The sequence below is a fragment of the Tachyglossus aculeatus genome, chromosome 1 (assembly GCF_015852505.1).
Source record: "Tachyglossus aculeatus isolate mTacAcu1 chromosome 1, mTacAcu1.pri, whole genome shotgun sequence".
Classification (NCBI taxonomy): Eukaryota; Metazoa; Chordata; class Mammalia; order Monotremata; family Tachyglossidae; genus Tachyglossus; species Tachyglossus aculeatus.
In genome coordinates this window covers 148338697-148361484 of record NC_052066.1, presented here as the reverse complement: position 1 = coordinate 148361484, position 22788 = coordinate 148338697, and the positions used below count along the sequence as shown (strand labels likewise).

The 22788-nt window shown below is 46.9% G+C and overlaps 1 protein-coding gene across 1 annotated transcript; it reads left to right on the top strand.

Annotated features, from left to right (window-relative positions):
* Window positions 1-7252: 7252 nt before the first annotated feature.
* DLK1 (delta like non-canonical Notch ligand 1) lies at window positions 7253-22535 on the top strand. Its single transcript, XM_038748134.1, has 5 exons — window positions 7253-7329; window positions 8447-8510; window positions 9283-9413; window positions 14050-14191; window positions 21523-22535. The coding sequence occupies exons 1-5, from the start codon at window positions 7257-7259 to the stop codon at window positions 22214-22216; spliced, it is 1104 nt and encodes a 367-aa protein (XP_038604062.1). The 5' UTR covers window positions 7253-7256; the 3' UTR covers window positions 22217-22535.
* Window positions 22536-22788: the final 253 nt, after the last annotated feature.

Here is a 22788-nt window from a genome sequence, read left to right as displayed (position 1 = left end):
ATGGCTGTCCCTTGTTGTGGTATTGTATTTGATCTCCCTCTCCAGCTCTGACCTCTCCTCTGCAGTCTTATATTTCCTCCTGCTATTCTACCTGGATGTCCAGCCAACACCTTAGAATTAACATGACCAACTCAAACCATGTCCTCCCCATCTTTCCCATCAATGTAGACAATAAACCCACTATCCTCCTTAGCCCATAACCTTGGCATTATCCTTGACTCATCTCTCTCATTCAACCCACATAATCTGTCACCATATCTTGTCAGTCCTATGTTCACAAACTCTATGTTGATCAAGTACTTATCATAAGCTGCCTTGACTACTGCAACAGCCTCCTCACTGACCTCCCTACCTCCTGCTTCTCTCCACCCCAGTTGTTACTTTTCTATGCTGCCCAGATCATTTCAGTAAAAAAACAAAAAACAAACATTCAGTCCATTTTCCCCATTCCTCAAGAACCTCCAATGTTTACCTCCTGGGGAGGGGCGACCACCTCTTCAAACAGAAACTCCTTATCAACTTGAAAGCAGTCAGTCAGTTCACTCCCTCTTACATTACCCCAGTAATTTCCTATTGCAACCCAACCCTCACGCTCTGCTCCTCTGACATCAACCTACTCACTGTACCTCAATCTCATCTATCTCGGGGCCAACTTCTCACCCACACCCTTCCCCTGGCCTGGGACTTTCTACCCCTTCATAACCCACAAACCACCCCTCTCCCCACCTTCAAAGTTTTATTAAAATTATATCTCCTCCAAGAGGCCTTCCCTGATTAAGTCCTTGTTTCCTCTACTCCCTCTCCCTTCTGTGTAGCCTATGCTCTTGGATCTGTACCCATTAAGCACTTGATATTCACCCCATCCTCAACACCATAGCACTTATATCCATAGCCATAATTTATTTTAATGAATGCCCCCCACTTCTAGACTGTAAGCTCCTAGTTGGCAGGAAATGTCTACCAACTTTGTATTGTACTCTCCTAAGCACTTAGTACAGTGGTCTGCACATAGAAAACACTCAATAAATACCGCTAACTGATTGATTAATTAATTGGTGTAGCACCTGATACTGTTCCTTTGTTTCCTTTTCTCTCTCCAAATACTTTTGCTCAAAATCAGCTGCTCTCTTCCTGATGGCAGTGTGCCATGCGAGTCTTGCTTCAGCAACTGACTCCCAGTTTTCAGCTTGGATGCAGCATTGTTTGAGGGTTTAACTGTGTCCTTAAAATGTTTCCTATGCTCTCCTTGCTTTTGGTTTCCAGATCTTGGTTCTCCATACAGCAGCTATTTGGGTATCCTGTTGTGGTTCATTCCCCTCCCATGAGCCATCCGGGGTAGCCGTGTTAAGGTGATCATAGTTGCAATGCCAGGAGGCTAAATATAGGAGGCTATATTTCCAAACTTCATTGTTTTGCCATTTGTTATCGAGTATGGCCTGTAGGTGATGCTGGCAGAACTGCTCAAGGGATGAAGTCAAATTTTTTGAGAAATTGGAACGTTGATTCCATTAATTCCATTCCACTGATAATTGGAACGTTGAAGGGAAAAAGGATCAGGAACTCAACCGTAGGTGAGAATTCTTCTACATTTGTAATAGAAGTAATTCCTCTCCCTTAAAAGGCCAGTTCTGATGCCTGAGGGGCAAGATAACCCCTTGGGTGCTTGGGACCTTTAAAAAAGCTCCAAACTTTTTCCACATGCAAAAAGAATGATATCAATCCTCCAAAAGTTCCCCTCATCACAAAGTTCCCCAATGTATGACATAGGGATGACAGAAACAAGTGTTCCAGCTCCTTCTGGTTCTTGTACAGTTCATACCTACCTGCCCCTAGCCTCACAGTTTACTCCAAACCCTGGCCAGAAGGCTGATCCTGATAGACATGTCTAGTCTGTTGCACTTTTGCCTGGAGATGTGGTCATGGCCCTGAGAGGAGGAAGAGAAAACTCTCATTGCCACAGAAAAGATGGAGGCCTCAGACAATTCTGTGCAGGAGTCCAATCCTAGATGCATAGCCCAGGGTTCCTTGCCTGCTGCACTCCTGGACAGCTCATCACTCTGCCCTCTCCTTCACTTCCCAGTGTCAGGGCCTGCTTCTCCCTTAATTCTCCCACTTCTAACTCACTAGTCAAGCCTTTTCCCTGACTTGGATCACTTTGCCCAACTCAACTTCACTGAAGCACACCCCTCTCTTTCTCCAAAACCTCCTTTTCAAAATCCATCTCTTCCAGAAGGACTGCCCTCATTAATTGCACTCTTTACCAGCCATGCCATTTCATCCTATGCTCTTTTTCTTTGTTATCAGTTTATTTCTCCACATGCTCAATACTTTTCATATGCTCTCACCCTCTTTAAACTATTAGATACTTAGGAACCTCTTAGGTAGGTAGTATGAACCATGAAATCAGGAGGGACAGCAAAAAAATCAGTCAGTAGGTCTAACGACAGAACTGAAAATCATTCTATCTTTCCCTTGTGTTCTCTAGGTAGATCTGAAGATTGAGGCAGAAGTGAAACATTCCATCAGGCCTACAATACGTGGGTCAAATTTTTCTGGGAATTATTACCTAATTTAGTTGGGGCTGCTTCAAGGACTGACTTTGACCTTATAGACCTAACTGACATCACAAACATGAGGACTCCTAAACCAATAGGAAGAGGGAGCCACACCATGGACCAGCATCCTAGTTAACCAACCCCAACCTTGATACCCCAGAAAGCACTCCAAACACCCAGTTCCTCACATCCTTTTCATTAGCGGGACACTGGGGCTGGGATTACTATGGCTGCTTAGTCTCAGACATGATCCACTAGAAGCCCTTTCCCTTTGTTCATACTCTTGTGTCATCCCCTTGCTGTAGAGCTGGTGTTTTTCTCATGGTCCCTGGACCTGGGAGGTAACCAAAGGAAGAGAAAGGATAGGAGGAGCGAGGAGAAGCCCTGGGAAATGGGCATCTGGTCAATGAGAATGATCACATCGTGATTGGAGAGGAACAGGTTGGGATTGGATCCAGGAAGCAGGGAGGAAATACCTTCACTGACAACGATCAAACAATGGGTGATTGTAAGGGAGGCTGCATCTATTTTTCAGAAAACTCACAATATAATTGTGAGCAGGGAGTCAGGGGTAGATTAAAAAACTACCCAGATGGGTTATCAGGAGGAGCTACAAGTGTTGAAACAGGTCTGAGGGAAACCACAACTCCTCAGAAATCCAGAGGGGAGGGATCCCGGCTCCGAGCTATCCCTGGATACCCGTCTACACAAGTTCTACTCACCAGGGAGTTGGCTGGACTTTCCAGACAGTGGCGCCAGAGGAGCCTATTGCGGTTGTCTTCATAGAGAGGAGTATCTCTCCTGCATTCTGATTGGAGGGCAGGTGTTGCACTAATCTTAAGGAATGTTGGACGATGACTGGGAAGACCATCTTCCTGGAAACATAAGAAGAGTATGAGCAAAGCCATTAGTGGTCAGCCAGCCCCTTGGTCCATCCAGCCCAGGACCCTGTTTGGCAGTGGAATCAGGAAAGCTGAAGGAAACTGGTGATGAATGCCCTGTTGGACATCTAGCTTAACAGCTAGGAATGGATCTTCTAATGCCACAAAAGTTCCTCCTAGCATTTATCATGGGCCTCTCCCTCTGTAGTGCAGCTCCAAGCAGAGGGAAAAAAAATCTACTTAGGATAATAAAATGAGAGCCCCAAGCACCAATTATCCAATATCACCTAGGAAAAACAAAATTGCCCACTGCACACCTATGATGTAGCTGAGATCATCAGATCAAGCTGCCCTCAAATCCTCTATTCAAATGTCCTGATCTGTGCTGATGTACATACACTACATTAAGGGCAGAAAACTACAGGAGGAAAGGCAGAAAAAGAAATCACCACTGGAACCAGTTTGGAAAAATGTGTAGGAGCAAAAATCAAAATGATTTAGGCAAGGTTCAGACTAGTGTGATTATTGTGGTGAGTGTTTTGCACATACTAAGTGCTTAATAAATGTCATTATTATTATTAAAAGCAGGCAGATATAGGTACCTATTTAAGGAATTTGGGCCCTTTGCAAACTGAAGCGCCAAAAATAATACTACTGATGCTGATTACAACCTAGAAAATCAAAGCATAAATACCTCTCAGTGTATCTCAGCCTCACTCTCTCCGTTTAAAGCTGCTATTTACAGAACTCAGCCTCAGTCTCGTGGTCTGCCCAGCACATGAGTTAAGGACAATGTCACAGGTGAATAGTGATATTAAAGAGGTGCAGCGCACCTGGGTGATCACATTACATTACGATCCGTGGTGAACTCTTTTTTTTTATGGTACTTGTTAAGCACTTACTATGTGTCAAACACTGTCCTAAGCCTTGGGGCAGTTACAAGTTAATTATGTCGGACACAATCTCTCCCCAAAATGTGACTATGTAGGTTTCCACCCTTCCCCATCAGCGCGAGGGCTGGCAGTTTTCCACCCCAGACCCCTTGCACACTGAGTCTCCCACTGTTTGTTCGCGGGTCACGAGAGATGAGGTTGGAGACCCCTCCCCAAACCAGGCCCGCCCGCTTTCTTATCAGCGAAAATGACACCAACCTGCGGCTGAGCCTGAGCGCGGCTCCAGGGAGTCTGTGGCTGTGGTGCGCCCTGCTGGGATTTTCCAGAGAAGCCCCCTCCTCTTCCTCCTCCTCCTCAAGCGCTTAGTACAGTGCTCTGTACACAGTAAGCGCTCAATAAATACGATTGAATGAATGAACGAATGTAGGAACATATAAGCCTGGTCGGGATATTTCTCCACTGAAGACTTGGTTTGGAGGGGTAGGAGACATCTGCACATCTGCAGCGTGACTTAATGGAAAGAGTATGAACTAGGGAGTCGGAGGACGTGGGTTCTAATTCCTACTCCACCACTTATTAGCTGTGTGACCTTGGACAAGTCACTTCACTACTCTGTGCCTCATTTACCTAATCTGTAAAATGGGGATTGACTGAGAGCCCCACGTGGGACAACTTGATTACCTTGTATTTAAATCAGCGCTTAGAACAGTGCTTGGCACATTGTCGGCGTGTAAAAATATCATTATTATTATTATTATCTGCCCCAGGCAGGGGGTAACCACATCATCATGATCATCAATCGTATTTATTGAGCGCTTACTATGTGCAGAGCACTGTACTAAGCGCTTGGGAAGTACAAATTGGCAACATATAGAGACAGTCCCTACCCAACAGTGGGCTCACAGTCTAAATGGGGGAGACAGAGAACAAAACCAAACATACCAACAAAATAAAATAGAATAGATATGTACAAGTAAAATAAATAAATAAATAGAGTAATAAATATGTACAAACATATAAACAGGTGCTGTGGGGAAGGGAAGGAGGTAAGATGGAAGGGATGGAGAGGGGGACGAGGGGGAGAGGAAGGAAGGGGCTCAGTCTGGGAAGGCCTCCTGGAGGAGGTGACTCCTCACCCTCGCTGCGTTGGTGAGGGGGGCGGGGATGCTGCCCCCGAACCCGTGTCGAGGGGCTTAGTGGTCCCCTCAGCCACTGCCACCCTCTCCCTTCGGGACCCCGTTTCTCCTAGGGGTGCGGAAGCAGGGAGAGAGGGAGCGTCTAATTAATGATGGCCTCTGTTAGGCACTTACTATGGGGCTAACACTGCGGGAAGAACGAACAAATCAGATCGGACCCAGCCCCTGCCCCATATTGGGTTTACAGTCTTCAGAAGGAGGGAGAGCATTCATTTATTCATTCGATGGCATTTAGTGAGCACTTACTGTGTGCAGATCACTGTACTAAGCGCTTGGGAGAGTACAATACATCAATAAAGAGAGACGATGCCTTCCCACAACGAACTCACAGTCTAGGGGGAGGGGAGACAGACATCAATATAAGTCAACAGACATCAATATAAATAAATAAAGTGACAGAAACATGCAAAAGTGCTGTGGGGCGAGGGGAGGGGTGAAGGGTAAAGGGAGCAAGTCAGTGACGCGGAAGGGAAGCAGCGTGGCTCAGAGAAAAGAGCACGGGTTTGGGAGTCAGAGCACGTGGGTTCTAATCCCAACTCCGCGATTTGTCTGCCGTGTGACCTTGGGCAAGCCATTTAACTTCTCTGTGCCTCAGTTACCTCGTCTGTAACATGGGGATTAAGATTGTGAGCCCCATGAGGGACAACCTGATTACCTTGCAACTGCCCGAGCGCTTAGAACAGTGCTTGGCACATAGTAGGCGATTAACAAAAAACATAATTATTATTATTAAGGGAGTGGGAGATGAGGAAAAGTGGGGCTTAGTCTGGGAAGGCCTCTTGAAGAAGATGTGCATACCTGATTCCCCATTTTACAGATGAGGAAACTGAGGCACCGAGCCCTTCAGTTACCTGGCTAACTTCACACAGCAGGCAGTGGCAAAACAGAGCCATTTACTAGCTCACCTTAAGGACCAGGGGAATGCCCTTCCTTCCGTGTCTCCCTCAACCCCAGTTAAGCAAAGGGGGCGAGTTTGAGAGGGGTGGGGGGGCTCACCCTTTGCGGTTGGATTTGGGAGGGTAAGCAAAGGGGGCGGTGAAAGGCGAGCTGGAAAGGGGAGGGGGCGCACCCTTTGCGCTTGGATTTGGAAGGATAAGCAAAGGGGGCGTGCAAAGGCGAGCTGGAAAAGGGGAGGGGGGCTCACCCTTTGCGCTTGGATTTGGGAGGGTAAATAAAGGGGGCGCGTAAAGGCGAGCTGGAAATGGGTGGGGGCGCAACCTTTGCGCTTGGATTTGGGAGGGAAAGCAAAGGGGGCGTGCAAAGGCGAGCTGGAAAGGGGAGGGGGCTCACCCTTTGAGCTTGGATTTGGGAGAATAAGCAAGGGGGCGTTCAAAGGCGAGCTGGAGAAGGGTGGGGGCGCAAGTTTGCGCTTGGATTTGAGAGGGTAAACAAAGGGGGCGTGCAAAGGCGAGGTGGAAAAGGGAGGGGGGCTCACCCTTTGCGCTTGGATTTGGGAGGGTAAAGGGGGCGTGTAAAAGCGAGCTGGAGTGGGGTGGGGGGGCGCAACCTTTACGCTTGGATTTGGGAGGATAAGCAAAGGGGGCGTACAAAGGCGAGCTGGAGAAGAGTGGGGGCTCACTCTTTGCGCTTGGATTTGAGGGGGAGGGATGGGGTGTCGAGGAGTGGGGCGGTGCTGCGCCGTTTCTGAGGGGGCCAGGGCAAGGGGCGGAGCCAAGGGGGGCGCCTTGAGGGGGGAGGTGGAGGGCTGTGCGCCCCGCTCCCGGCGCGGTGATGGAGGGGCCGGTGGAGCCTCGACTGCTCTGCGCCTTCCTCCTGCCCCTCGCCCTCTCCTCCGCTGCCCAAGGTAAGGATGGGGGGTCCCCTGGTCCTCTCCAGGCGGCCCCGAGGCGGGGGAATCCTGGCCAAGGGTCTCCGGGCTCCATCCCAGGGATGGAGACGGTGAGGGAGGAGACAGGGGTCTGTCCCGAGCGGCATTAGGTGGGGGCTCGGGGGATGTCCAAGCAGCCTCCAAACTTCCCAGGCGACCCGGGGTTCGGGTTTTCAAGGACTGACACTGCCCCCAGCATCGGAAATGAAGCTGGTGGAGCTCACCATGTCCAGAGCTGAATCCACATCCCTCTGCCCACCTTCCTGAGAACCCACTCCTTCAAGCTGCCACCCCGAAGCCCCCAAACCGAAATCCTCGGTCTTCCCTTCAGCTACAGAGAGGATCTTTGCCTCTAGACCCGAAGCCTTGATCTCCGGGTCTCCTTTCGTTCCTTCTCTTGACTGTCATTGTTCCAGGGGGAAGATGTCGATTGGGATGTTCCTTTCACCAGCGGTTGGGAGACTGGGTTTAGACTGAGCCTCTAATTAAATCTGCATTTTTTTCCAATTGGAAAAACTATTCGTCCGCTAAATCGCATTATAAGAACACCAGTCTGTGGGGATTAGGAATCCCTGAAGAGCACACTCAACATACTAGACCAGTGCCCAGCACTTAGAACAGTGCTTGGCGCATAGTAAGTGCTTAACAAATACCATCATCATCATTATTATTGTTTTAAAGCAATCTATTTCACATCATCGGTACTAAAACGCTGACTTCTGCTGTCTCTAGCCAGTTTTCAGTTCAAAACTGTTCTGAAAAGCTCTGGGTATATCGAATCTAAAGTTAGCACACGGATCAGAAAATGATGGTTTGACCAGATCTACTCATCGTGTGTGACTAAAAATACATTTCCCCTGTTTTTTGCATCGAAATAATCGACTGGAGCCTAAAACTTCTTTTTTTTTTGGAGAATTATTGGTAGGGGGTTGGGGAATGTTAAGCCTATTGTTGGGCAGTAATTGTCTCTATTGCCGAATTGTACTTTCCAAGTGCTTAGTACAGTGCTGTGCACGCAGTAAGTGCTCAATAAATACGATTGAATGAATGGATGAATGAATTAAACTTGTATAATTAATTAATTGTCTTTCAGGAATTGCTTGTAAGCCAGGATGTCACCCTACAAATGGATTCTGTGCCAACCCCAGTGAGTGCAGGTAAAAAGATTTACAGACGGGAAACTGTAGGTTTCATAATGCTGCTGTATGACTAACAGTTCCAATACAATCCACCAGCTCAAATCAGGAAGCCTGGCATTAGACCACCCTTCCCTCCCACACCCCCACTCCCGCACACCGGCTCTGCCAACCACATGTGCAAAACTGAGACTCCAGAGTGACTGGGAACATGGAATTTCCAAAGCGATCATCAGGGTTTGGGGAAATGATCGATTTCCTTTGTGGCAACGGTGAGCACAGACCCAATACAAGGACAGACAGGTTATTTTTCAGAGCCAGCTCTTTTCAAGTTCTCTCTCAAATGGTGATTTCTGCTCTCACTCTTCGGGTCATCGTTCTCTGTCCTTTGTTAGGCTGGGCTACCCAGAGTCCATTTGTTTCAGAGAAGCAGCATCGCCTAATGGAAAGAGCAAAGGCCTGGGAGTTAGAAGACCTGGGCTCTAATCCCGGCTCCACCCTGTGTCTGCTGGGTCCTTGGGCAAGTCTTTTCACTTCTCAGTGCCACAGTTGCCTCTTCTGCAAAGTGGGGATTCAGTGTCTGTTCCCCCTCCTACTTAGACTGTAAGCTCCATGTGAGACCTGATTATCTTGTATCTATTTCAGGGCTTAGTACAGTGCTGGCACATAGTAAATGCTTAACAAATATCATGACTAATATTATTATGATTATTCAGAAGTTTGTCAAGTGGGATAGCATCCCAGCCCTGACCCCTTAAACTAAAGCTTCCATTTTTTGTCTCCTTTGTTGCAGATGTCAGCCAGGATGGAGGGGGCCTCTCTGCACCGAATGCATTCCCTTTCCAGGGTGTCTGCACGGCGGATGTACCCTCCCCTGGCAGTGTGTCTGCCAAGAAGGCTGGGTTGGAAGTCTGTGTGACATAGGTTTGCAAAGTCTTTCCTTCCCTGAGGCTGGTGACAAGGTGTTCTTGGGAACAGATGGAGGGTTGTGGGCTCCATCTGGTGACCAAATTCTGCTAAAACTTTACGCTCTATGGCAGGCTTCTTCCCTTTCATTCATTCATTCATTCAATAGTATTTATTAAGTGCTTCTTGTGTGCAGAGCACTGTACTAAGCAGTTGGGAGAGTACAATACAAAAATAGACACATTCCCTGCTCACAATGAGTTTAAAGTCTTGGGGCGGGGGGAGGGGGCAGACATTAATATAAATAAATAAATTATAGACGTGTATGTAGGTGCTATGGGGCTGGAAGTGGGAGATGAACAAAAGGGGCAAGTCAAGATGATGCAGAAGGGAGTGGGAGAAGTAGTCATGGGGCTGGTGGTCCAGATTTTCTGGATTCTTCCCCTTCTGTTCCCTCTGACTCTGTGACACCACTATGGCAAAGGGGATGGTAATACTACTAATAATTGTAGTATCTGTTGAATCCTTACCAAGTGTCAAGCACTGTACTAAGTCCTGGGGCAGACATAAAATAATCAGATTAGATACAGTCCCTGTCCCACATAGAGCTCATAGTCCAAGAGGGAGGGGATACAACTATTGAATCCCTATTTTACAGATGAGAAAACTGGTGCACAAAGAAGTTAAATGACTTTCCCAAGTTCACACAGCTGGAAAGTGGCAGAGCAGGGTTCAGAACCTAGATCTGCTGACCCCCTGGCCAATCAATCAATCAATTGTATTTATTGAGTGCTTACTGTGTGCAGAGCACTGTACTAAGTGCTTGGGAAGTATAAGCTGGCAACATATAGAGACAGTCCCTACCCAACAGTGGGCTCACAGTCTAGAAAGGGAAGACAGAGAACAAAACCAAACATACTAACAAAATAAAATAAATAGAATAGATAGGTACAAGTAAAATAAATAAATGAATAAATAGAGTAATAAATATGTACAAACATATATACATATATACAGGTGCTGTGGGGAAGGGAAGGAGGTAAGATGGGGGGGATGGAGGGGGGACGAGGGGGAGAGGAAGGAAGGGGCTCAGTCTGGGAAGGCCTCCTGGAGGAGATGAGCTCACAGTAGGACCTTGAAGAGAGGAAGAGAGCTAGCTTGGCGGATGTGCGGAAGGAGGGCATTCCAGACAACAGCCTGAGGAAAAGGTTGAGGGGAAGGAGGTGGCCTCGGGGTTGGAGATCATCTGTGGGTTTCCTGAATCCATTCTCACTGGCACAAATAATAGGAGCAGACTGAGTTCTTCCAGAGATGTCTAACCCAATATTGAGGGTGTCATATTTTCCACATCAAACCAAAACACTCCAATACCATATTGAGCTGTTGAGGGAAAACAAAGTCATAATCAAAGCAGTGCAATTACTGTAAAATAAATGGGGCTTTTTCCTCTCCCCATTAGGATGGGAGCTAATCGTCTGAGGGGTAAACTATCAGTGTGTGTCGGACATCTGGCTGGAAAAAAGGAGTTCTTTTCAGTCCTGATGTCACAAGCAGATGTGCGTTGTGTGTTCTATTTCCTCTGGGGGGCTGCTTGTGACCAGCAACATCTGAATCGTGGATGGAATCTCTTACCAGCCAAGGACCTGATAATGTAATCCTAATCTGAGCAACTCTGGGATTCCAATGTACCATCTGGGAGAAATAACCTTCCTCCAAACCCAGTGAGCTCTGGCATTTAGCGTGGAGAGCTTGGGTTTAAAGATGACACTGTTGGTGGAGATTTGGCCTACTTGTGCAGTTGTGGCTAGAAAACTAACAGTCTTTTCCACTTTGTGGACATGAGAATGTTGTCTAATGCAGGGCAATCAAGGGGTTAGATGCCATACTGGGCACAGTATTTAATTGTAATGATAATTGTGGTATTTGTTGAGACCCATCCTGTTCTTGACTCCATCATGCATAATACTATGTTATATTGTACTCTTCCAAGCACTTACTACAATGCTCTGCACACAGTAAGTGTTCAATAAATACGACTGACTGATTGGATACACAAGTGAGAAGTAGATGTGGTCCCTGTCCTTCTGGGGCTCACCGGCAGTAACAATAATAATAATAATTCTGGTATTTGTTAAGCACTTACTGTGTGCCAGGCACTGTATTAAGTGCTGGGGCAGATACAAGCAAATCAAGTTGGGCACAGTCCCTGTCCCACATGGGGCTTACAGTCTTAATCCCTACTTTACATATGAGGAAACTGAGGCACAGTGAAGTGATTTGCCCAACGTCACATAGCAGACAAATGGAAGAGGCAGGATTAGAACCCACAACCTTCTGACTCCTAGGCCTGTGCTCTATCAACTACGCCATGCTGTTGTTCCTGGCGTTATCTCATAGTTGTCCCCGCTGGTACTGGCTGGTATTCCAAAATGCAGTGCTGCACAGATTGATGCAATCACTTTCATTAGCTAAACCATTTTTCTCAGACCTGCACATTGATCAGTAACTGGCTTTCCCTCCCTTCCTGGCCAACCAAATCCATTATCCCAGCCTTCTAACATCCTGGCAACAATAAACTGGGGAGAAACTGAACCAGGTCTGCCTATGAGGGTTCGTCATGAGCTGGTCTACCTGCTTCTGCTTCCATGCTGCTTGCCCGCATTGCTTGAGGTTGTGCTTGAATACAACCTTACACAAGCTCTTGAACACAAGCTCTTTGCAGGAAGAAATAGGCAGAAGAAATGGCTGGGGTAGGACTCAAGTGCCTCCCTCCCTCTCCCGCTCAACAGGTTACGCACCTAAGGGATTTTTATTTGGTGTGCCCCCTAGCTACCCAATAACAGTCATTATTATTATCATTGTTATCCAGCTTGGGCTCTGGGTCTTTCTGTGCTGCCCGTGTGTGCCCCTTGAGAGCAGGGGTGGTGTCTTCTCCTTGTCTCTGACCCTACAATCGACTGATCAATCAATCAATCAATCAATGATATTTATTGAGTGCTTCCTTGTGCCAAGCACCGTACTAAGCACTGGGGTACTCACAAGGTCATCAGGTCTCCTATGGGGCTCACAGTAGGAGCGAGACCAGGTATTGAATCCCCATTTTGCAGATGAGGGAACTGAGACACAGAGAAGTGAAGTGACTTGCCCAAGGTCACAGAGCAGACGAGTGGTGGAGCTGGGATGAGAACCCGGGTCCTCTGATTCTCAGGCCCAGCAGAAATCAAATCTCCTCAAAAAAGCTTTTCTGGACTAAGGCTGGCATCAGGATCTAGTGGACAAGCAGCGTGGCCTAACAGAAAAAGCACAGGCTTGGGACTCAGAAGGTCCTGGGTTCAAATCCCTGCTCTGCCACTAGTCTGCTATTTGACCTTGGGCAATTCGCTTTGCTTCTCTATGCCTCAGTTCCTGCAACTGTACAATTGGGATGAAGACCGTGAGCCCCTGGCAGGATGGGGACTGTGTCCAACCCGATTTGCTTGTATTCATCCCAGCTCCAGGCACTATGTGCCAGGAACTGTTCTAAGCACTAGGGTAGATACATGCTAATCAGGTTGGACACAGTCCCTGTCCCACATGGGGCTAGTCTTAATCCCCATTTTACAGAAGAGGTAACTGAGGCACAGAGAAGTGAAGTGACTTGCCCAAGGTCACACAGCTGAGGTTTGGGGATGGACTTATAAAGAAAAGTTAAATTATATATATATATATATATATATATATGTATATATATATATGTGTGTGTGTACGTACATACATGTATATATAACACCAAACAATAACAAGGATAAAAACCATAGGAGCTAAAGTAGAAGTCCATGGTTTCCCCTCCATGCCAAGCTGCTGTTCAAACAGAACCATGGCTACAGCCACCCCAGGCCCAAAGTTCTAAAATTGCAGAAGTCACACTGCTGCTTCCCCCTTACTTTGGTGCCCACGAGAGAGCTGGACAGGGTCCAATGTCAAGGGGGGATTTCAAGTTGGTGGTGTCTTCTCTACTACAGCTAGAGCACTGTACTGGGTCCCCTTCAGAGCACAGAGTACCATACCAGCTGCCTGTTGTGTCTTGGATGCTCCCAAGCAAATAGTACATTGCTTTGCCCATAATCTATGCTCAGTAAATACGATGGAATTAATAAACAAAAATAGACTATTCCTCTTTGTAGAAGCAGCAGAAGAAGTGTGGCTCAGTGGAAAGAGCATGGGCTTTGGAGTCAGAGATCATGGGTTCAAATCCTGGCTCTGCCGATTGTCAGCTGTGTGACTCTGGGCAAGTCACTTAACTTCTCTGTGCCTCAGTTACCTAATCTGTAAAATGGGGATTAAGACTGTGAGCCCCCCATGGGACAACCTGATCACCTTGTAACCTCCCCAGCACTTAAAACATAGTAAGCACTTAATAAATACCATTATTATTATTATTAAGGAAAAAAAGTCCTGCTGGGACTCCAAGACTTAGCTGTGCCCAGGACTGCATTTATAGGGAAATGATTGCAGCCTCAGGGAGAAGGGAATTCACTGTGGCTACAATTAATATAACATTTCTCTTCTCCTCATGAAGACGTTTGGAGTCTCCATTTTTTGTTCCTCTGTGACCACTCTCCACCCTCTGAAAAAAGAGGAATAGTAATGGCTCTGTACAATTGTGTTTCTACAGATACTCACCCTTGCTCTGCAACACCCTGCACCAACAACTCCACCTGCATCGAGACAGGAGGTGGGGGCTATGTCTGCTTATGTGCCCCAGGGTTTACTGGGAAAAACTGCCATCTCAGGAAAGGACCCTGTATCATAAATGGGTGAGTATTGACCTGCTGTAATTTCCTGTTCTTTCCCATTTTCAGGTACGTTGCCTGCTCCACTTCTCATTTGGCAGCAATTTGTTTGAAGCCTCTCATTTTACAGTGTCAAGTTAACATCCTACAATGTGGCCCAGCCACAGAGTGCTAGAACAATACTCTGAAATAGTCTAGCCTAGAGATAATAATAATAATAATGATGACATTTATTAAGTGCTTACTATGTGCAAAGCACTGTTCTAAGTGCTGGAGATGTTACAAGGTGAACAGGTTGTCTCACAGGGGGCTCACAGGGGGCTACTGCATCAGCCTCCTCTCCGATCTCCCATCCTCGTGTCTCTCCCCACTTCAATCCATACTTCGTGCTGCTGCCTGGATTGTCTTTGTCCAGAAACACTCTGGGCATGTTATTCCCCTCCTCAAAAAACTTCAGTGGCTACCAATCAATCTGCGCATCAGGCAGAAACTCCTCACCCTCGGCTTCAAGGCTCTCCATTACCTCGCCCCCTCCTACCTCACCTCCCTTCTCTCCTTCTACAGCCCAGCCCGCACCCTCCGCTCCTCTGCTGCTAATCTCCTCACCGTGCCTTGTTCTCGCCTGTCCCTCCGTCGACTCCTGGCCCACGTCATCCCCCTGGCCTGGAACGCCCTCCCTCCCAACATCTGCCAAGCTAGCTGTCTTCCTCACTTCAAGGCCCTACTGAGAGCTCACCTCCTCCAGGAGGCCTTCACAGACTGAGCCCCCTCCTTCCTCTTCCCCTCGCCCCCCTCTCCATCCCCCCGTCTTACCTCCTATCCTTCCCCACAGCACCTGTATAAATGTATATGTTTGTACGTATTTATTACTCTATTTATTTATTTATTTTACTTGTACATATTTATTCTATTTATTTTATTCTGTTAATATGTTTCGTTTTGTTCTCTGTCTCCCCCTTCTAGACTGTGAGCCCACTGTTGGGTAGGGACTGTCTCTATATGTTGCCAACTTGTACTTCCCAAGTGCTTTGTACAGTGCTCTGCACACAGTAAGTGCTCAATAAATACAATTGATTGATTGATTAATCCCCATGTTACAGATGAGGGAACTGAGGCACAGAGAAGTTAAGTGACTTGCCCAAAGTCACACAGCTGACAATTGGCAGAGCCGGGATTTGAACCCATTACCTCTGACTCCCAAGCCCAGGCTCTTTCCACTGAGCAACTCTGCTTCTCATAATGGTGGCAGGGGGATGATATAACAGTGGTGGGTAGCAACAACCATAATAATAAAAATCATAGTGCTGATTATGTGCCAAGCACTATTCTAATCTCTGGGGAAGATACAAGATAATCAGACCAGATCTAGTCCCTGTCTGAAATGAGGCCCAAAGTCTAAGTAGGAGGGAGAACAGATATTTAATCCCCATTTTACAGATGAAGAGACAGAGGCACAGATAAGTTAAATGATTTGGGCAAGGAATGTATCTGTGTTGTTATATTGTACTCACCCAAGCACTTAGTACAGTACTCTGCACACATTAAGTGTTCAATAAATAGCACTGATGAAGTGTTCCCCAGACTGGAAATCTGACCTGAATTTCACATACCCACGTGTATGTAATTCATAGCGTATCTTTTTCAATCCCTCCTCATGACCCTTGCAAGTCTCCTTTCCAGGGAGCTTGAGGTGTCTTGAGCATCCGATCTTTCTGGAATTCACTGAACTAAATGAACTCAAACTCAATTGACGGTAAGGAGCCGAAAACTGCCCATGTTCATCTGTGAACGTCTGAAGGCAGCGTAACCAAAGATTAAAATTGAATGGTTTTCAGGGGGTCATTCTGGTAAAGGGTTGGCATAGTTGGTGTATTTTTTTTTTAAAACAGTAATATAATGGGTGAATCATATTGGTTATTAGATTTTCTTTTTTAGTAGCAGTGGAAAAAGTAGGCTTTCAGGCCTTGTAAATTTTATTGGACAAATAATGCTTTTTCCTTAAATCCCCTTCTTACGTGGGTTCATACAAACAGCCAGGAGGGATGCGTATGTGGTTATGACAATCCTGGGCCTCTCTATTCAGGGCCTATTTGCAGAGAGCTTCCATGACCCGGCAGCATCCAAGACTGGCCACCTGCCCCCCCGCCCCCTCCACCCCACCCCTGGAAAATGTCTAGTGGGCTGGGAGAAGTCATCACGGGGATCCCAGCTTCCTGCTGCCTGGGAAGGTTAGGGAGGGTGAGGTGGCAGCTTCTCCTCCTGGAATATTTGCCCCTTGGCCTTTTCCCTCCTTCCCCTTCTCACTCACCACCTTGTCTGCTCCAGCCCTTTCATTGACTGTTAAAAATCCAGTCAGTAGTCAGTCATTCAGTCAGTCATGTTTATTGAACACTTACCATGTACCGAGCACTGTACTAAGTGCTTGGGAGAATACAGAACAACAATAAACAGACACATTCGCTGCACACAAAGAGTTTACAATCTAGAGGAGGAGACAAAAATTAATATAAATAAATAATAACTTGGGCTCCCATGCAAGGATGGCATTTGATAGAATTGGGAGATGGAGCCTGCAGGGTGTGGTCCTCTAGCCCTGACAATATGGACTGAGTCCAAGGTTTCCCTGGGTTTGGGTCTAACCTAGATTCAGAGTGGTAACTGAGAATGGGAAAATTGTGCAGGGAGAGGAGGGTGGGTCACTCAGCTCGGCCCAAGATTTGGGCAGAAATTGACTCATGGCCGGGCCAAGAGAGAGTCATGCGGATGCCAGATGGGATGATGGGAAAAGTCTTTGAACCCATTATTCAGATTTCCTTCAGATCCTCAAATGGGAGGACTTGATCTGGTGGCCCCTTGCGCATACCCCAACATCTTCTTCTAGTTCTGTAATAAGGGCAGCAGATGAGGCTTCAGTTTGAATTTAAAGACTAGATGAAACTCTAAGACCATGGACAACATAAGAAGCAGAGTGGCTTAGTGGACAGAGCATGGGCTTGGTAGAAAGACGTGGGTTCTAATCTCAACTCCACCACTTGTCTGCTGTGTTACCTTGGGCAAGTCACCCCACTTCTCTGTGCCTCAGTTACCACATCTGTAAATTAGGGATTAAGACTGTGAGCCCTGTGTGGGACAGCAATTGTGTCCAAACTCATGATCTTGTATCTACCCCAGTGCTCAGTACAGTGCCTGGCACATAGTAAGAATTTAACAAATACCATAAAAAAACCCCAAAACAAAAAACCAATAACCTGAGTCAGCCCGACAATCCACTCAGCCCATGGTATTTACTGAACACGTACAATGTGTAGCACACTGGACTAAGTGCTTGGGAGAGCAAGATACAACAGAGTTGGTAGACACAATCCCTGTCCTCAAGAAGCTTAGAAATAGTATTTATTAAGTGCTTACTGTGAACAAAGCACTGATCTAAGTGCTGGGAGAGAATGCATAGGTGGGAATTAGACATGGTATCTGTCCCCCGGGGGCTCACAATCCTACTGTCTGATGTCTCGGACAGAACTACCGGGGTGCTTGGAAAAACTGAGGGCTGGTTTCCCTCCCAGCTTCAGCCAGACCATCTAGCATCCCTAACTTTATCTACAGTAGTAACCCACTGTAGGCTTCTTGTCCATGATTTTAGACTGAGCCCTCTTAAATCAGCTGCTATTTTTGGTTGAGAGTCTCCTGTAAAGAAAAAATTCCATATGTTGACCAACCGTTGGGGGAAAGGTTTTTTTGTTTTTTATGGCATTTGTTAAATGCGTACTATGTGCCAGGCACTGCTCTAATCGCTGGTGTAGTTAAAAGGTAATCAGTCTGATGGTCACATGGAACTCACAGTCTTAATCCCCATTTTACAGATGAGGTAAGTGAGGCCCAGAGAAGTGAAGTGACTTGCCCAAGGTCACACAGCTAACAAGTGGCAGAGCTGGGATTAAAACCCAGGTTCTTCTGACTCCCGTGCCTGTTCTCTATCCACTGCTTCTGCTTCTTTTATTTTATGTTGGCCCTACCACCTTCAAGCTTCCACGAATTTAGGGAACCACAATTCAGTTTTTTGTCCATCCACACCTTTGGTAAACATCAATCAAATCCCCTTCCAGCCAATTTTTTCCAGAAGGCAATAGCGTACTCTTTTCAGTAAAAATAATAAAAGGGGTGTTATTTGTTAATAATAATATAAATAATAATAATAATAATGGTATTTGTTAAGTGTTTATTATGTGTGAAGCACTATCCTAAGAGCTGGAGTAGATACAAGGTAATCAGATTGCCCCATGTGGGGCTCACAGTCTTAATCCCCATTTTACAGATGAGGTAACTGAGGCACTGAGAGGTGAAGTGACTTGTCCAAGGTCACACAGCAGACAAGTGGTGGAGCCGGGATTGGAACCCACATGCTCTGACTCCCAAGCCCGTGTTCTTTCCACTAAGCCATGCTGCTTCTCCTAAACAGCTTCTCCTAGTAAGTTAAGCATTTACTATGGGCCAAGCACTGAATTAGATACAATTCAAGGAGGTCAGGAACCATCTCCCAGCACTTAGAACAGTGCTTTGCACATAGTAAGCGCTTAATAAATGCCATCATCATTATTATTATTATCTCTGTCCCACCTAGGGCTCACAGTCTAAGGAAGAAGGAAAACACATATTTAATCCCCATTTTACAGGTGAAGAAACTGAGTCACAGCAAGGCAAGTAACTTGCCCAAGGTCACAGAGCAGGCAAATGGTGGAACCAGGATTAGAACCCCTGTCTCCAGATTCTCAGGCCTGTACTTTTGGCCTCAATGTCTACTCTGTCCTTGCATGGATGCAATCCCCTTGATCGTCTTTGTATACCCACTCTATTCTTTCACCAGATCGAAGTCACAAAGACCAGAACTGTAATAAAGGCCAGAGCTGCAAGCAGTATTTCAGTTGCAAGTTCTACCATGGATTGACCTGATGGCAGAACTCTGTCCTTCGTTCATGTATTTATTCTTTATTTTTTGGTTTGTGTTTGCTCTGTCTTTCCGCTGGTCCCCAGCATTCTGTTGGCCCAACTGGCTACCTCCAGGGAGAGATGAGAAGAGCCGTATTTGCTCCCCATCTTTCGTACCAATGGCAAGGAGGGCTCAGCTGGAACAGGTTGGATTGCAATTTTCCTCAAATAAACACATCTTGGCTGACTCTTTAGTGTCATGGCTAACACAGATCAGGCTATGCCTGGCACATAAGTGGCACAGAGTATTTATATAAAGAGCAGTGTGCCGGAGCTGAGGAAATGAAAACCCTGGTAGAATTTCAGCCTATTAGTAGGCAAAGGAAGGAAAAATGACTTTTAAAATAGTTTGCTTTTTTCTCCTAACAGATGTTGCCTGACTCCCCAAACCCTAAGGCTTTTTTGATAGTGGTTGGGTCACTTTCGTATCAATCATTCGTATTTACTGTGTGCAGAGCACTATATTAAGCACTTGAGAGAGTACAATATAATAATATAACAGACACATTCCCTGCATTTTGCCCACTCTAGTTGTAAATATTTTTATATCTGCCTCCCCCTTTAGAGTTTAAGTGCCTTGTGGGTAGGGAAAGTGACATTTTTTTATTCTGCACTTCCCAAGAGCCCAGTACAGTGCACTGACCAAGAGGAGCAGCATGGCCTAGAGGAAAGAGCACAGTCATGAGAGACAGAAGGATCTAGGTTCTAATCCCAGCTCTGCCACTTGTCTGCTGTGACTTTGGGCAAGTCACTTCACTTTTCTGTGCTTCAGTTTCCTCATCTGTAAAATGAGGATTAAATCATCAATCACATTTATTGAGCACTTACTGTGTGCAGAGCACTGTACTAAGCGCTTGATTAAATCCTATTCTCTCCACCTAGACTGGGAACCCCCCTTCAGGCAGGGTCTGTGTCCAAACTGATAACGTTGCATCTACCCCAGTGCTTAGAATGGTGCTTGGCAAATAGTAAGGGCTTAACAAATACTATTATTAAGGGGGCACTCAAATGCTACTGCCACAACACAGTTTGGCCTGGTGGATATAGTACGAGACTGGGAGTCAGATGGTCCTGGCTACCTATCCCAGCACTTTCACTTGTCCTTGCACAAGTCACTTAACTTCTCCTTGCCTCAGTTACCTCATCTGTAAAATGGGGATTGAGACTGGGAGCCCTATGTGGGACAGGGACTGTGTCTGAGTCAATGATCTTGTAACTACCCCTGCATTTAGTACAGTGCATGGCATATGGAAAGCACTTAACAAGTATCACAGTTATTATTATTACTATGAAACATAAGTGATATGTGGAATCAGATGAGAAAGAGAAATCATTGAAAACCACTTTCCAAACACCTACAACTCGTCCTCTAGACTGTAACTCGTCCTCTAGACTGTAGAATGTGAGTGGGAATGTGTCTGTTACATTGTTATATTGTAATCTCCCAAGCACTTAATACAGAGCTCTGCACATGGTAAAAACTCAATAAATATGACTGATTGATTGACCTACTGACAAAATTTCAGTTCTCTAAAAATCCACTCCCTTTCTAGAAGGGTTGGGCTGGCTCCCTAGCCATCTCCTTTCCTCAGCCCCCTGCTTACTTCCTTAGTTAAGGGGCTTATTAAGTGCTTACTTGTGCCAAGCACAGAAGTAGACACGTGCTAACTCCATCAGAGGCAGCCCCTGTCCCACATGGGACACCCGATCTTAGAGGCAGGAAGAGCAGGTTTCACCCCCATTTTACAAATGAGAAAACTGAGGCCCAGAGGGCAAAGGGACTTACCCAAATTCTCCCATCAGGCCCTGTCAGAGCAGGGATTAGATCACAGGTCACCTGGTTCTTGGTCTTGTGTCAATCAACCAATGAGTGGTTACTGTGTGCCTGGCACTGTACTAAGTGCTTGGGAGAGTACAATACAACTGAGTTGGCTGATGTGATTTCTGCCCACAAGGAGCTTAGTGTCCTTACCCCTTCTATTCATTCATTCATTCAGTAGTATTTATTGAGCACTTACTGTGTGCAGAGCACTGTACTAAGCGCTTGGGAATTACAAGTTGGCAACATATAGAGACGGTCTCTACCCAACAACGGGCTCACAGTCCAAGAAGGGGGACTGTAAAGTTGTTGTGGGCAGAGATCACATCTGCCAACTCAGTTGCATTGTACTCTCCCAAGCACTTAGTGCAGTGCTCTGCATACTCAAGCACTCGATAAGTATGATGGACTGACTGCTGGACTGACTCTAGGCCATGTGACCACCATTAGATTTAATGGGAAGCCAGCATCTCCATGGTAGGCAGTGGTTTCTCCTCACTGCCCACATGACCTCCCAACTCCCCCTGCCCTGGTTTTCTCCCACGTGCTGCAGCTCTCCCTGTCAGAATGGTGGCGCCTGCGTGGACAGCAACGGCTCGGCCCCCCATGCCTCCTGCCTGTGCCCCAGCCGCTTCACCGGCCGTTTCTGTGAGATCGACGCCGACGACTGTGACCCCAACCCGTGCGCCCACGGTGGCGCATGCACCGACGTCGGCCGGGACTTCCGCTGCCGTTGCCCCGCCGGCTTCACGGGCAAGTCCTGTGGCCACAGGCTCCCGGCCTGCCTGGACTCCACAGGTGGGGCCAGCCTCTCCGGCCCGACATGCTCCCACTCTGGCCAGAACTCCACCGGACTAGGTGGGAGTCCAGAGCATAAGGAGGGGCCCAGAGACCCTCCAGCCCCAGAAGTGCCCCACAGGGTGGCCGGTCGCCACCAGGAGCGCCACGTTCTGAAGATCACCGTAAAGGAGGTGATCCGACACACAGACCCGTGGCTCAGCCACAGCCAGGTGACCTGCCTCATCGTCCTCAGTTTACTGACCTGCCTGGTGGTGCTGGGGACTACGGCCATCGTCTTTTACTCCAAGTGTGAGATGTGGCTTGCCAATGCCAAGTACAGCCGCCTCTTGCACAAGAAGAAGCACTGCCTGATGACTGCGAACAATGGCGAGAATCTCTCGGTCAACATCATATTCCCGGAAAAGGTCAAATTGACTAGCTACAGCACATGCTCCGCTGCCATGTGATGACCCCCAGTCCCGGCCGCGGTCCGTGCCAAGAAGAGCGTCTCCAGGAGCTTGCAGTGGCTTCTTCTCCCATCTGTGGTTTCCCGACTGTGTTTTTGTGCCGAGGGATGGTAGTCATCTCACGTTTGTTTCTGCTCCCGACACAAAAGGTCAAAGAACCAGTCCGAGTAGAGTGTGAAAGTGATGAATTTGATTTTTGGAAAGGCAGCTATCTTTTGTAAAATAAATGTTCCCACCAAAGCTTGTTTTATCATTCCTGCTTCGATAGCACTTGTAAAGTAGATGTGGAGTCCCGTTTTAATAAACTCTGTCTAAGGGCTACTGGTCTGGTCATTTCTTTTGGTTACAGTGAGTTGGATGTGCCCTCTAAGACTTCAAGCACTCATTCCTAGCACACCAATTCATGGCCACAAACCTACTCTGAGGTGCATCCTTTGTTGTCCAGGTGGGATTTAGGACAAAAAATAAATTTCCCCAAAGAAAAACTCTTGTCACTCTGAACTGTCAAGACTTTCCCCTGTTTCTCTGCCTCCCCAAGGCTCTGGCATGGAGCATTTCAAGATACCAGGCAC